We start from the raw sequence: 16,152 nt of genomic DNA, 5'->3' as shown, positions 1-16,152 counted from the left end.
TATCTGCACCATACTGCCCAGATTCTCAATAAATGAGCCAGGTTGTGCTACCCATTGAAACCTATCATCCTGTGATCCTGTCGATTAGTGATCGATTGGACATGTTAAAGATTTTTGTCAGCTAACTCGCTATATAAGTGAGTTCATTGGTAGATAATATAGTGAAGTCACACTATACCGCTTCTCTTACTACAGTTCTGGTCATTTGGGCTACTTTCCTAAATTAACAGAACAATAGGTAGCTGGCCTGCACCTCTAAAGCTGGCCATACGCGCACCAATATTATTGCACAGAACAGGGTTTCGTATGATATTCAGTGCAAGTATGGTGGATTGACGAGGCGACCGATATCACAAAAAGCCTTGGATAGTTGGTAATTTTATCGATCAGGGTCAAAAGATTTTGATTGTGTGCCGTTGATGCAAAAGCTGCATTTAGGGCTGAATCAGGTAGGGGTAGAATTCCTATTAATTCCTATTATTTCTACCTCCATATCTGTAAATTCAACTCTGAACATTAGTGAAGGGTAGGAACGATCGGAATTGTTAAAGTGTATGGCCAGCTTTAGGCTTCTTCCACAGTATACATTCATTTGATAAACTACCCATTTTATGCCAAAATGTTGTACATTGTTTTTAATAATATCTTATATATTTCAGATATTTTTGTACCAAATTCTGCGTGGCTTGGCTTACTGTCACAAAAGGAAAGTTCTTCACAGAGATCTGAAACCACAGAACCTGCTAATAAATGAAAAAGGCGAATTAAAATTGGCTGATTTTGGTATGGGGCATGCAATACACATTACTCTCTCTTTTTTTCTCAATCATTTGTGACATTGGCATATTCTGACTTTTGAGTAGCTAGCTGAATGTCAACCCAATGGTCGAGGCATTGGTTTTAAGAGTTTGATTCCCAGACAGGTGTCTTACTGCATTATGGATTTATACTACTCTGCTTGATAACTAAACAAAGTATACCCACTCCCCTGTCTTTGTGTAAAACCCAGGTATTTGACATACCAAAGCAAAGTCAAATATATGTTTTGGTAAAAAGAAGACAAGTGAAATTATAACTGCTAGTTGCCAAAAATGGTGGTCAAAAATGACCTCCCTCTCCAATAATTTGAATAAATATAAAAAATAATACTTACAAATACTTGGACTAACATGGTAGTAATACATTATTGAGCAACGAGGATAACTGTTGGGGCTTTTTTCTGTTGCAAATGCACAGTGCAGTGCAGTTTTGCCCATTTTTCAGAAGAACACTACTTGTGTTGTACATCCCTAACATAAATGCATTTCCTATTGAGAATGCTTCTTAGGGCTCTGGCACATGGGGAGATTAGTCGCCCGCGACTAATCTTCCCGAGTTGCCCTCCCCTGCCATCCCACCGGCGACGCGGCGGCGCGATTTTGCAAAATCTCCGAAAAAGACTTGCAAGGCTTTTTCGGCGATTTGTGCGAAATCGCGCCGCCGCGTGTGCCACTCCACCGGCGACTTACATTGTCGCCGGTGGGATGGCAGGGGAAGGCAACTCTGGGAGATTAGTCGCCCGCGAACAGGGAGTTTTGTCGCGGGCGACTAATCCCCCCGTGTGCCAAAGCCCTTAGATTTGTATCATCTCCAAGTTAGAGTTAGCTCAAGCGGAAAAACCAGCCTTTTTGGGCAAAACATTGTAATGTAGTGCAGTGCTTAAGGGTGAATAGTTCCCAAACAATGCTGAAGAAATGGACTGTAATCATAGATGTTATCACAGATGATTGAAGTTGACATAGATAATTTGAATTTGCCTTGAAAAAACGCTTGTTATGTAACTGTAATGACAGGCATTGGAAATGATCTGCTTAAACATATCCCCTAGTGTTCTTTTCTTTCCAAGTACTAAGCCAAATCATTATGGTAAAGTAGAGCAAATTACTGCACATAAAAGCCAAGTGCAAAGTAAATGTGCTTGCATTGTCTGAGTGGCAATGCATAACCCCCTTCAAATCACAGTCCTGCCTTTTTACCATGCTTTCACAGCAGCTCAAGTATTGCAGCTCCTACGGCTGCTTTAGATTGCCATAGTTTTTAGAGGTGAAGTACCATGGCAACTCTTGCTTAGAACAGTGCATTATACAGTACTGCTCAGATGGCATTGTGTGTATTATACATCATTTGTATAAATGGTTATCTTCAGATCAAGTGACCAATTACAAGCATAAGACTTGTGCTTTACCCTCCTCTAAACACACACACATATATATATATATATATATATATATATATATAAATATAAAATATATATATATATATATATATCAAAATAAAACAGCCAGCACCAAGGGTCTTTGTGTTTCAAAAAATCTCTCGTGCATTATAATTGCATGTACAACCGACGTTTCGGTCCCTTTTGGGACCTTGAAAAAGGTCCCAAAAGGGACCGAAACGTCGGTTGTACATGCAATTATAATACACGAGAGATTTTTTGAAACACAAAGACCCTTGGTGCTGGCTGTTTTATTTTGATATTTATATGATATCCCGTGCACAGGGGCAACTGCAGAGCAGCAGATTTTGGAGTGTGGTGCTGTTGTGTGGACTGTACATAGTACTTTCTTTCTCTTGTAGGCTTGGCCAGAGCAAAAAGTGTTCCGACAAAAACCTATTCCAATGAGGTTGTGACATTATGGTACAGGCCTCCTGATGTCCTGCTTGGGTCTTCTGAATACTCCACTCAAATTGATATGTGGTAAATATCTATGAATATTTTTATTTCTCTGTACATTTATGTTTGCCATACATTTATGCACCAGGTATATATTAAAGCTCAGCATAATTGTGGGAATATCCTTTAAGTAGCATTCAAGAAAATGTACAATCTATATAATTGTAGCAGTTGCTTATTTAGTAGACTATATTTGTGCAGAAAACCCCAGTTAATTTATTCCTGATTGTCTTTTCACTTATCTCTAATTTTTTTTTTTTTTTAAATTCCTTTCAAGGGGCGTTGGCTGTATATTTTTTGAAATGGCTTCAGGAAGGCCTCTGTTTCCTGGTTCTACAGTGGAAGATGAACTTCACTTGATATTCCGGCTTTTAGGTAAATAAAACAGTTGCATGTTGTGAAGTGACATAGTGGGATTTCATTGCTACAACTATTCTGTTATGCTTTCTGAATAGCACTGCAGTATAGCTAAAGTTGGTGTTAATGACCTTAGTCTGACCATAGTCTCATGTACCAGTCACCATCTGTTAATACAAGCTCTGCCTGCTTTTCTCAATTATTTTGGTGGGCAGAGATTTCATTATTTGTGTTCACTGAGCCTGTTCGCAGAAATGTGAGCCATTTTGCTTTATTAGGCAGCAGCTCACAAATCAAACTGAATTGTGCTGTATCCCTTTGCTTTATTACTTGAAGTCCCTTTGCTTTGTTTTTTCTAAGGAGATTATGTTTTTATGCCATTTTATGAATCCTATCAATCACTGTGTTCATTCACAGAAGTATTTCAGTAAATTCTCAAGGCTCTTCTTTTTAAAGGAACTCCAGCTGAAGAAACATGGCCCGGAATCTCTTCAAATGATGAATTTAGGAACTACAATTTTCCGAAGTACAAACCACAGCCTGTTATCAACCATGCACCAAGGTACTTCCACCTAACAGAAATGTTTTATTCAAACAGTTCAGTGAAGCATGTGCTTCTTTAGAGTTGCTACCTTTGTAACACTTGCACAGAAGTATTATTTAAATGATTGCAATCATTTATTGTCTAAAATCAAATATATAGGTGGTGTGTCAGTAATTTGAGGCATTGGAGGAGCCAACATCTTGGGTAACCATATGAGAAAAATATCATGTGTTTACTTATATATGTTACAGCTTTCTAGACTGGCAACAGCACTGTAATACAGAGATTTTTATAAGATGCAGTTCATATCATGATTATGGGTATACAAAAACCTTATTGTGACGATTACCTTGCAATAGTTTCAGGAATATCCACAACAGAAACTAAACGTTTGCATATATTAAAGGCCAATGTTATAAAAAAATCAACTTGGATGTGCAGCTGCTTTATTTGCTCAAAAGGATGCTACCTTAGTTATTTGCTTTGAGCAATGATAAATAAAACTTCACACTTTTTCTTCTATTTTATTTATGTTACTGAGGGAAATAGGATTCAAATAAAGTATATACAAATGCTGTATTAATTCAGATATGACATCTATTATGAGTAATATTATCCAGAATGTGATTTTGCAGAAAGGGTTTTTTTTCTTTGTTGTGTAATATTATACCTTAATGCTGGTAAAAATCACTTTTGCAGTGAATGACCTTGGATTTATAGCTTTTCGGTGGACCAGATTGTTGTGACTAGATTAGAGGGGTTTTGTGTACATATACAGATATGATGCTGCATTGTGTATAGCTTCCTATGAGCACATACAGCCCTCAGCAATTTGTGTGTTTCCCATTTACATTCTCCTCTATTTACACTAAAATCCTCAATTCCCCTTGCTCGTTATTTGTGTACCCCCCTTTACAGATGTCTGTTTAACTAGACATTGTATGGGGTATATACTGTGCCGTTATTTCTGAAGTTACTAATTATACACAGAGCAGCACACATTTTTTTGGCTTCACAAATCCTTGCCTCATATAGTAGTATTCTACTTTAAGATGTCTGAAGCACACCGTTTAATTTTCATTCTTTGTTGTAAAATTGTTTACATTTTTCTTCTAGGTTAGACTCAGAGGGTATTGAGTTATTAACACGGTTTCTTCAGGTAAATTTAGATTTATTTATTTATTTTTTTATAGTTGTGCTTACAATGTCGCTGTGTGATTGAATTGTGGGATTATAACTAACATGAAGTTAAGCTGCATGTGCCGTTCCCTAAGAAAAGTGCATTGGGCAAGGCGTTAATGACTTATGATACAAACAAAAGATCAGTACAAACAAAGTTCAGGTGGACTTTAGAAATGTAATGACTGCAATTAATCTTTTAAAAAGCAAGTAAAAACATACATTTATCCCACTTCTTGTTGTAGAGGGCAGTGAAACATATAAATCCGTTCACATTCAGCATTTTTGGAATTTTGGAACATAGTGTCCAAGCACCACTGTTGAACTTGCAACACTTTAGCAGAGGGTTTTCAGGTCGTGTGAAAACTTGCAAATAACCTTTCCACATTATCAATATAATCAATTGTAAGCTCTTTTGGGCAGAGCCCTCTTCACCCCTTGTTTTGCTTATTAGTTGTTTTTTAAACCTATATGTTCAGTGTATACACCCATTTATTTTACAGCACTGTAAAATATAGTGACGCTTTATAAATTAATAATGATACTAACAACCAGTATAATTGCCTGCTAAAGAGGATTTCTCTCATGTAAATAATGATTTGATTTCCATGTAAATCATAACACTGTTAATTAGCACAAATTTTGGCTCTTTACAGTATGAATCTAAAAAGAGGATTTCTGCAGAAGATGCAATGAAACACGCTTACTTCCGAAGTCTAGGGACTAAAATCCACAGTTTGCCAGAAAGTAAGTAGATGCACAGTTTATATATGTATGAATATTTTTTTTTAAGTGTTATTTTTTGTTTATTCTTTTAACAGTTAAAACATATATATATGAACATTTTACCCCTATTTCTTATATATCAATGCACACCTGGTATCCCTGGTATTCTCTCCATATGTTTGCCACTTGAATGGGATTTTATATATTGTGTGAGGTACTCTTCATTGTTGAAAATGTTTCAGCAAAGTGAAACATGGCTTTCTGTGTTGGACAAGCATACACATTCTGAGCTACAGGATAAATCTCACTAATTCTTTTGACATGATTATGTCTTTTTTCACTCTGGTCTTCTGGAGGTATAGCCAGTGCCAGAGGACTGCATCAATGTCCTAATGTGGTCCTCGTCTGAGGGGACTTTTAAACTTGCCAGATAAATAAAATACTTAATACCTAAGAAGATATTGGTCAGACGGGTTATAATTTTAGCCCCATACACAGAACAGTAATCTACTGGTTTGGTCTGTTGCCAAGTTATCAGCTAATATTAGCCTGTGTATGGCTAGCATTAGTGATTTATCTGATTTTTGAGCAGAGCATGATAACTTAGAATTCTTTGTCCCAAGCCTTTTCAGCAGCTTATTGGCTTGTTTGGGCCCTCCCAGTCTTACCAAACAATCAAATCTTAGCATGTATGGCCAACTTAATGCAGGTACATGCCCTATAGTCTCCAGGTTTCAAAGTATTTTGCAATATAAAGCAGAATTTAGTGACGTTTTGTAAAGTTATGTTAAAGCTAAAAAAGCAATGCGTGTAGATGTATGTTTATTGATAGAGAGAATTATTCATGGCTTGTGCCAGCTAGCCTTTGGCTTGTGTTCAGTAAATACGAACATAACGTTTTGTGGTTCCAATTCCTATTAGTAATAAACTTCTGTACCCAGGTATATTTCAGGTATCAATACTCACAATTATATTGTTTTAAATTCTGTATGCACATGTACTTCTCAGTCTAACTGCTATAAATATATTGGTCACACTGGGATTTTTGAGGTTTTGTGCTGCTTTTGTATATGCTGTTAATGGCAAATTGGCTTTTTGACTTAATTATAATATGCAAGACAACATTTCCTGTTACTGCTGCCAAATAATGGATATCATTTTGTGCTCTGCCATAGATATCTCAATATTCAGTCTTAAGGATATCCAATTGCAAAAGGATCCCGGTTTTCGAAATTCTTCATATCCAGAGACAGGTATGTTAGTGTATTTAGATAATTCAATCAGTAGGGATCATAAGAACAATTGCTGTTCTGTGTTATGTTGTAGGGCAACGGCTAATAAACTGATCCATTCCTGGCTTTTACATATTGTACCATGTTATCTTTGTAGTTACAGGTGTTGCCACTCTTATATCCAGGGTCAAACTAGTCTGCAAGAGTGCTAGCTATTTTCCCAGTGGACCCATCAGCCTTGGGCCTATATAAAACTTATATCATTTGTCAATATCGATATCTAATCACTGTGAGAGTGGGCCTATTAGTTAATTTGTTCTGTGTTTAAGGAGGCCCTGTCCTATGCTTTCACATCATGGTTTGTGCACTTAAACTAATAATCATTTGGTGGCAAGTAGTGACTAGGTAGAAAGAAGGATGGTGGAACAAATTTATTGGTTCCCGAATCTTCATATTTTTAGTTATCTAAGAGCAGGTGCATTTGATAGATAGATAGAATATGTAGAGTGTCTTAACTGAGTCAAGGAATAATTCAGCTCCAAAATATACAGAAGAAGAGTTTACCTAGACCTGACTATGGCCATGGACAATTCACCTTAATCTGGTTTATATTTACTGAACTTCTGGTGGCTGTAAAGCCATTTAGATCCCAGTAACTCAAAGCTATGTATAATACACAGTCTGTAAAATATCTTGTAGCAAATGGTGCTTAGTGATGCATGTTTTATTCAATATTATGTAATAATAAATAATTTATCCCACTTGCAGTTCCATAACCTATAAAAGAAAAAGTTTTTTTTACATCCATGAAACCCCTTGGTGATTTTAAATATCCTTACATTTTAGAGTGCGTAGACAATTCCTTTTTTTCCTAAATTCTTACCTTTTCCTTACGGCAAAATCAATGGAATATAAACCTATTCTAGACCTGTAGACCTGTTAACAACTGTCTGTTAAAAAAGGGTGAAAGCCAATAAAAGAAATATACAATTGGCTTTGATTGACTCAAACATCAAGTTTAATAATAAGTTGCTCTTCTTATACTTTAGGAACGCTGATACTATTCCCAGAGTCTATAGGTAGCCATTTAAACTATAAGTACTTCCTTTCATTTGTGCTTACCCATGCACCCTACAGTAAAGCAGCTCTGAAAATAGAGCCGAATAAAAACCTTTAACTATTGCTTTGTTCCGAGAATGCCCTAATTAACAAAAATGAGGTGCCTCTGCAATTCTGCTCGACCCTTTTGTTCAGCTTTGTATCTCAGCACCTTGCATATAGTCCTCATTTTATTTCCATGCTTTATTTCATTTGTGACAAACATTGGATTTTTGCACTCCAGTCCCAACACAGCTAGTGCTATGTTACATGGGCAATTTGGCTTAGGTATATGGCTAGCCGTATGTTTTATGGTGTTTTATAGCTGATTGACCAGGAAAGACAGGAATGGAACGGGAGACAGTATAGTTATAAGAGAACTGACAGTACAGTTATAGAACGACACTTCCAGTAGATGAGTATAACTAGGCAAGAGTATTTACATCATTAATGAATGCCAAGAAACTCTTGGGATATATTCATAAGATTTATTTTGTATATTTCTAAAGATAATGCAGAAAAATGCAATTCTGTTGGACAAAAAGAATAGTAGAAGACAATCCTTCACTTTCTTGTAAGTTCATGGGCCCACTGCATGCCAGGGCATTGTGTAAGGTTGCACAGCACATTTTCGCTTTTACTATTTGGTCCAGTTAAGCATGATTTTCTGCACAGGATGGTCTTACAAATGGCAGAATGTGTGTTTGTATTTAAATAAGACCTCTTGTGTTTCTTTGACCTCAGAGTCCAAGCTACTTTAGATATGGATCATTTTTACATTTCTAACAAGTGAATTATCTTGCTAAAGGTAAAGTTTTTCCTGGGAATGTGCTGCATCTGCTAGCTATGCTTTTAAATGCATGTGTGCCACGCGCCGTATCAAACTGGCAGCACAGTGTGCATAATATGTACTAAACTGTAATCACTTCCATATGCTAGACCAAGCCATAGATGAGCTGTACAAAGGTTGATTTATTATCGAGCAGTAACAATAATTAAACTATCAATAGTTTATGATTTACTTATTGCCAAATTGTTTAGTCCCCCATTCAATTGCATTCATTTAGAGCAATGTCTTAATTTCCTGGGGCATAACAGTTCAGTGGGGCTAACATCCCATAGCACAGAATGGAGTTTGAAATGATCCATTACTCAAAGCAGTAAATGCTTCTGATAAGTATTCCTTACTGATCCCAGGTCATAGTTCTTTCAGCACAAAAGCATGCTCTTTGCTAAATGTAGTACTTGTTTTGTTTGGGGTTTTAATTCTGCAAGCAATTAGTCAAAATATTTGAAAATATCAGACAAAGGTTTATCACAGGCTAATGTCACACATAAAATTTGTAGCCAATAGCTTGCCACAAATGGCTTTCATTTTTTTTCTATGTGCCAAGTCTATTAAAGACAAGCATTGATTTCTCCCAAAGGAAGTAGTGCTGTGTGTTTTTGCCAGCTGCATGTATCTTTGTTTGATAGTATCCCAAGCAACACCAAGATGGCTGGACTTGAATGGCTGCCACTTTCAAGAATTGTATGCTTAGACATAAACCATGATTACAAGTTGTTGCAAAATCAAGTGTTATGCAAATATTTTACTATACAAGCAGTCCTTATGCTTATATGGATGCGAAGCCATAAAAGAATTTCGAAAGCCATTTGCTGCTGCAAATAAATATTAGGAATTTTGAGCTTGCAGCAGTTTAGGGTGTGTATAATAAAACTTCTGACGGAAAATGAATTTTTGTGCCAAAACACAGTCACCCACCACTATGCAGGTCTTTCAGACTGTACTATGTGCAATGAAAATCTGCCAATATAATAACTGGCTAATGCCAAATTTTGTTCCTAACAATGCAGTGTATTTTTTTTAATATTTGCAACCTTTATTACATTTTATACCCAACTGCTAGTTGATACAGAAGTCCTAGCATCCTTAAGTAGACAATGCAATTAATAGGTTTATAAATGTAGAACTCTGTGGTACCCTGTTTCACTACATTTTTTCAGTTGCTTTTTACTTTGTATTTTTCTACAGTATTTCTTTTCACTCACATAAAGTCTATAAACCAAGTTGCAGACCTTCTAAAGTGTTAAAATGTGACTGACTTCTCACGATCATCAGAGATATGCCAGTAACTTTTGTATTCGTGACTTCAGAGGGGAAGAACTGATCTGATCCATTATTTTAACTTACATTTAAAAAAACAGTAGAAAATAGAAATCAGTTGAAAAAAAAAACTTTATTTACTATTTGGAAATTCTAAGTTGATAGATAAGAGATTTTCACAGCTAGTTGCAGACCTATTACAAGAATAGTTATGGGCATTGCTTTCATGCCCCCTAAACTGACAAAACCTTTAACGACAGTGATGACTACACAGTGCACAGACTTTATTTATTTTTTATTTTTTTTATATTGCTATACAAGGCATCATAAGTGACTCACTGGTTAATGTTGCTTGTGTTTCTGCATAGCAATACCCTCTCCTGTGGCTGCCATTTTTCCCTGCAGTTACTCAGCACCGCCACTGTGTCCCAGTCATTACTTTGCACCTCTGCCTTTGCATTGTAGAAATTACTAAATTATTTCCTTTCTACAGAGCAGACTGAAAACTTGGCGCTAATGAAATGGAATTGAAGGATAGCACTGCACAGTAAACTTCCAAGGTTTTGTGTTTTAATATAACCATACCCAGCCAGTTGGTGTGCTTACCCTGACAGCAGTAGGACTGTTTATTACTGCCCTGTGTTTCCCTGTTTGCAGTAGTGCATTATGTAACAAGTCCCATCTGCTGCACTATATTTTTGTTCACTGTGTACCCTTGTCCCTTTCTGTGTATTGTTCTGCCCCTTCCGGTTGTAGTAAATGATCCTTACCATATTGTACTCTCCATCGCTTTGGCAACATTAGGGCCGTGGCTGATTGTATGCTTAGTCGCCCATGTTAAATCTACTCCAGTGCAGGGGACAAAAGTTTGTAGATACCTTTCCATTGAAGTCAGTCTGATCCTCTGCAGGTAATAATTAAAATCGTGCCAAATTGCCATCTGCATTTTGGTGTGATTACCTGATTTAAATGTTTTACCAGCAGAGATTAAGAGACCCCCTATTGTAATGTCTCTTTCCAACCTTTTTTCACCAACGATGGAGAAGAAATAGTGCAGGCAACAAAACATACAATGCCATCACCCTTAGGCACATTTCTTTTAATTGACCTTTTTCTTAAACCTGGGGTGTCACCCTGTAGCATTCCAGCTGCTATTAAAAAAATAAATCCTCTCTGCTTTATCCAGGAAATGATATTTAAGCAGCAGCTGGAAAGGGCTCTGAACTCTGTGTGTTCATGCAGTATTTTCTACAGGCTCTTGCATTTGTTGTGCAGGATGCTGTGTCAACTTGGGTGCACACCCATGGCTTAGAGGGAGCTTTAGCTGGACCCCTTGAGTCTCACTGACACTTTAGTCTGTTGGAAACAATAACCTTATCACCTTTTTTTTTTTTTTCAGGTCATGGGAAGAACAGAAGGCAAAGCATGCTATTCTAAGACTTTCTAACTATGTGGGGTCGTTGTTATCAGATGCTTTGGTGGTCTCGGGACTGCCCGCCTATTCTGACCTACCTACAGTGGAGTTGTTTTATTTCAGGCCTGCAATTTTTTTTTTTTTTATTAAATATTTGTTGTCACAGTGTGACAAATATTGTACAGTTGGTTTTAAGGTCTCCTCTGCTGTTAGAGCCAGTAGGTTACAGCTGTTGATGTGACTAAAGCTGCAATTCTTGTGCAGGACTGAAACATAAAATGTTATTTATTGCGGAATCATTGCTGCTAAATGACTACTGTCTGGATTTGTACCATAACAAACAGCTGAACGCCTGAAGAAGTTGCAGTGGCTCAATTATCTGTGAATGCATCTGTTTCCCCCTCAGACAAAATCTTTTATCTTCCTTTCATTTTTACTTTTTTTTTTTTTTTTTATTAAACTGCATTGTTCCCTTTACATGTTACATTTGCTTTGCTTAACCTCCAAAACTAGCGGACCACGTAGAATGTTCCATAATTGGGTAAATTATTTTGTCCACTTTAATCATTCTTGGGACTTCACAATTGACAAGAATTGTAAAAAGTGAAGGGTTTTTTTCCACCCTGCAAGTATGCAAATTTCAGTTACCAAATGAGTTGCCTTCCCTCATTGCTAATTTATTAATGTTTAATGAAGGCAGTTTCTTTTAAGAGAACCACAGAGTGCCTCCTGCACTACGAGTGAAAGCCTTTTTCACTTGGTTATGCAAGAAAGCAGAGGAAGCCTTGATGTGCCCAGCCACAAAATATTTGAGTGAGAGAATGCTCCCTTAGTAGATAATAGTAGAGAGTATCGATAGAAAAGTCAAATATACATTCAGATGTTCTAATGATATGTACCCCATTTTGAATGTGAAGCACCATATGGTACAAATACCTTTCATTGTTGCCATTTAAGACACCCTAAGTCATTTTTCATCACATATATTTTTGATTCTCTACCATATTCATTAAAAGTAATTCAGAAAAGGGACAGGCAACATATTATAGAAGCGCAGTTCCCAGCATTCTCTGTCTGGTATGAACACTGCAACAAGAGGATGGCAGAAGGTTGTCTAACCATGCTTTAGATTTAGAGTATATAAAATGTTGTACAGCAACTAACAAACTGGTCATTTTATAAAATCCTGGAGTATTCTGTATTGAAATTTTACAGAGGTTTCCTTAACCCTAAAGATGAATTACTAAGGCAATAAAAGAGTTTGATAATTTTGACTGCATCAGTAAGTGGTAAGTCAGTCCGCTGCACACCAGCCTTGAGTGAGGACCATTACACCATCCCAGCACATTGTCATAGCCCATCTATGGGTGATGGATCCCATGGAAGTGCAGCCTCCTGCAGCCACTGCTCAGTCACTTATCATTCCTGTAAATAGAAAAGCTTTCCATTTTATTCTTAGCAGATGTCTTCTCTGAAATAAAGTTTATTTAGACCAACAGTCTGCAATAGCCAAAGAAATTTTTATGAGAATAGAGACATTTTTTGCAGCTTTTGCTTAAGTAATAAGTGCAGAAAGAAGCCTAAAAATCTACCCCAGATATTCTTTAGAAATAAAATCACATTGGTGTAGAAAACCAGGGAACAAGATATAATAATGCTTGCCCCCTCCTGCCCTATGGCTTATATGAGATGTGAACTTGTGTTTATTTTTTGCTTCCATCTTTGTACCCTCATCCCTGCAACTAGAGGCAATAACTGACCATTGTCAGCAATGTCACATTTGAAAGCGATTCCTTTTGCTGATGGCAATTGTATTTTTGGAAGTATTTGTGTTCACCTATATGAACCTTGTTTAGTGCATTTTTTTAAGACTGTAAAATCTGTTCAGTTCTGAAATGGTCATGTTAATCTCTAGCCGCTGTATCCTGAATGGACTGTCCCAGGCTCTTTTATCTGACATTGACTGTACAAGCATTCAGGTCTTAAAGTTTCTGCTGAAAACAAATCTTGTAGTTTATTTAACAGTATTACGTGACCTCTTTTTTTATTATTATTATTTCATTTTTAACTTTATTTGTGAATAGTGATTGTGGAACATGTGGGGTTGTTTCAATAATATAATCGATAACATTAAATTGGGATTTTCTATTTTGTTAGAGCAAGCAGGTTCGCGTGAAATAGCGCTGAATATTGGACCACTACTACTTTTGGAGAATTGTAAATGGGGATTTAATTTAAAGCATCAGACTCTGTAGACTTTAACAAACTGCTGTTTATTTTTAACTGACAAGCCTCTTATTAATATTGTACTTTTTGGAAGTATAAATATTATGTGAAATGCTATAGTCTTGTTCTGAAGTTTCTCATGAAATGTTTTTTTTCTTTATTGTAAGGCACTTTTTTTCCCACCAGAACTTTCTGTACATCAAAGGAACAGAGGATTTAATTATCTGGGTTTTGTTGCTTTTTTTTTTGTTTGTTTTTCTCTGCCTGGTGCTGATTTCTAAAGGTGTTTTATAAAATTGTCTAGGGGAAAAAATAAAATGTTGCTTAAAATTTGAAGCTGTGCGATGTACTCTAGCTTAAGCTTTCTATATTTGCCAATAGCCTGGCATTGCTCATAAATGCAGAGACAGCTGAGCCAATGATCATAATGGAGGCCTGTTGGAAAAGGACTGCAGTAACATTCAGATGTGGGGATAGATTAACTGTTGGACACAGCAAAATAGCTGCTTCTTGCAGTAATCACAACACTGGGAATTATTTTAAATGAGCAGTACCCCCCTCTCACCAATGAGTGCTGAACATACTTTTTGTGTTTCACTTTAGTAACAAAAAAATACATATATGATTTCTTGAGGTAAATGGGAATTTGAAGCAATTCCATGTTTGTTTCTGTGGGGTAGGTAATTCAGTTCCTAGTGCACAGAAAATCCCCCTGTATAATAGACTCCTGCTTGCAAAGCAGTCACAACAGGAAGAAACAGTTCTTTACTGGTAATCTAACTATCTACCTCGCAAGGACCACTTTAAAAAAAGATGTCTGACAGTACACTCCAGTACTGCTGAAGAAGTGTCCAAAAATAAGCTTTTTAGCTTTTACCAGTACCTATTAACTTCAAATGGGCCTATACAGACTTCAATTGGTATTTTCTCTTAAGGAGGGGTGTCCAGTTGCGTTACTATGTTGCTAAAATCTTGAATTGGTACCTTATTTTAGATGTAACAATCTAGCGTAGCTACAATCCAAAGCTGCCCATAGAAATTACCTTTCTCCCAAATATAACAATCTATTTTGACAGCTATCCAAGGCTGCTCATAGAACAATTGCTAATTACACGCGTCTTAATGGGTATTCTCACTTGTATAGCGATACTAATACCATACAGTGTTATCTCCTTACCACAGCAATTGTAAAAAGCAGAGCATTAATTCATTCAGCTGGCCTCAGCCAATGCGATGGGTACGTTTGATTTATACATTGTATGAGATATAGCCAGGTTTGATTTATGCAGACAATATACAGGGTTGTAGGTCAAATCAATCAATTCCTAAGGCAGACACAAATGTATGTTTTAATCATATGGGCCTCCCCCAAATCTCTCCAAAATCAGAGATGCCGCAATGCGCTACAAACCATTCGGCATTCTGCGTAGTTTTTCAAAGGGTAAATTACCATTCTACCCAGTTCACCCAAAAACTCTTAGGGTACTGTCTATAGTTCTTAGGATACAGTCTATGGATAAGGAGGGTATAGGACTTGTATGTGGCTATCTCGTGTCCTGGTCCACAGGCTAGGTTACCCTTACATACTTGTCATCTGATCTAGTTGCTGCTCCGGGTCTGCCAGACTTTCCTGCTTCTGAATTTTGTTTGTTAGTGTAAGTTAAATCAAAATATAGTCCTTTTCTAAAGTGCAAAGTATTTTTGTAGTGACAACTCAACTAGAGAAACTACTTTTGGTTACAGTTATCCTGTTGGGTAGGGGCATAGCTATAGATTTAGCAATTGCTGCAGAGCCTTAATGGTTCAGTGATATGATAAAGAAAGTACACCCAAGGTATAGTTTGATTTTTTTTTTAACATACAAATATTTGATATTTATTTTAACAACATTAATAGATAAAGCTTTTTTTTTTAGCATTGGCAGAATACCAAACCTTAATTTGCATATGCACAATAACAAAATCCCAGAAAAAAAATCTGCAAGTTTTTAGTCTAAAGTCACATGATTTTAATGGTTCAGGTTTGGTTCATCCAGGCTAAATTTGAATCTTGCCAAAACAGGCTTAAATTTAGTGCATTACTACTGAAAAGATCATCCAACAATTGAACATTAATTATCCCAATGTTCAGAAGACCATCTACAAGTAGAGAAGATTTCAAACAACTGCCAACTTGGCTAGGTAATCTCTGCAAGTTCAACCCAAGAGCAGGATGCTGAAAATACTCTCTAAGAATCCCAGAATTTTATCCCAGGACCTAGAATGGAAATGGAGAGTCCTGGAATGATTAAGTCCCATCATGTTGTGGGTGAAAATGAAATGGGTTGTGCAAGCAAATCCCTCAAAATATTTTACTTGGGGGGCCCTAAAATTATTTGGTGTGAGGCCCAGTATTTTAGAGTTAAACCATAGCTTTTGGGATAAGTACATATCAGATTCTGACCCATTCATCCAGACACATTTTCCCCACAGATGCTCTAGTGGACCATTGCAGGACATCGTTAGGTTCCTGGGTCACTCCTTGGGATCACTTCACTGCTGCATTGTCTCAGCATCT

The 16,152-nt window shown here is 36.7% G+C and overlaps 1 protein-coding gene across 4 annotated transcripts in view; it reads left to right on the top strand.

Moving 5' to 3' along the window:
- cdk17 (cyclin-dependent kinase 17) overlaps window positions 1-13,932 on the top strand; it is a 98,664-nt gene extending 84,732 nt beyond the window's left edge. For 3 of the 4 annotated variants that reach the window (XM_012958405.3, XM_012958403.3, NM_001100269.1), the window contains 8 exon segments: window positions 660-783; window positions 2,617-2,737; window positions 2,991-3,088; window positions 3,527-3,632; window positions 4,731-4,773; window positions 5,450-5,540; window positions 6,695-6,772; window positions 11,356-13,932. In XM_012958405.3, coding sequence (XP_012813859.1) covers window positions 660-783; window positions 2,617-2,737; window positions 2,991-3,088; window positions 3,527-3,632; window positions 4,731-4,773; window positions 5,450-5,540; window positions 6,695-6,772; window positions 11,356-11,393 — 699 coding nt within the window. In that variant the 3' untranslated portion in view covers window positions 11,394-13,932. 4 annotated transcript variants of the gene reach the window in all.
- Window positions 13,933-16,152: the final 2,220 nt, after the last annotated feature.

This window comes from Xenopus tropicalis, chromosome 3 (genome assembly GCF_000004195.4).
Source record: "Xenopus tropicalis strain Nigerian chromosome 3, UCB_Xtro_10.0, whole genome shotgun sequence".
In the NCBI taxonomy this organism is placed as follows: Eukaryota; Metazoa; Chordata; class Amphibia; order Anura; family Pipidae; genus Xenopus; species Xenopus tropicalis.
Note: the sequence above shows the minus strand (reverse complement) of the source record. Positions and strands in the feature narration are given on the sequence as shown.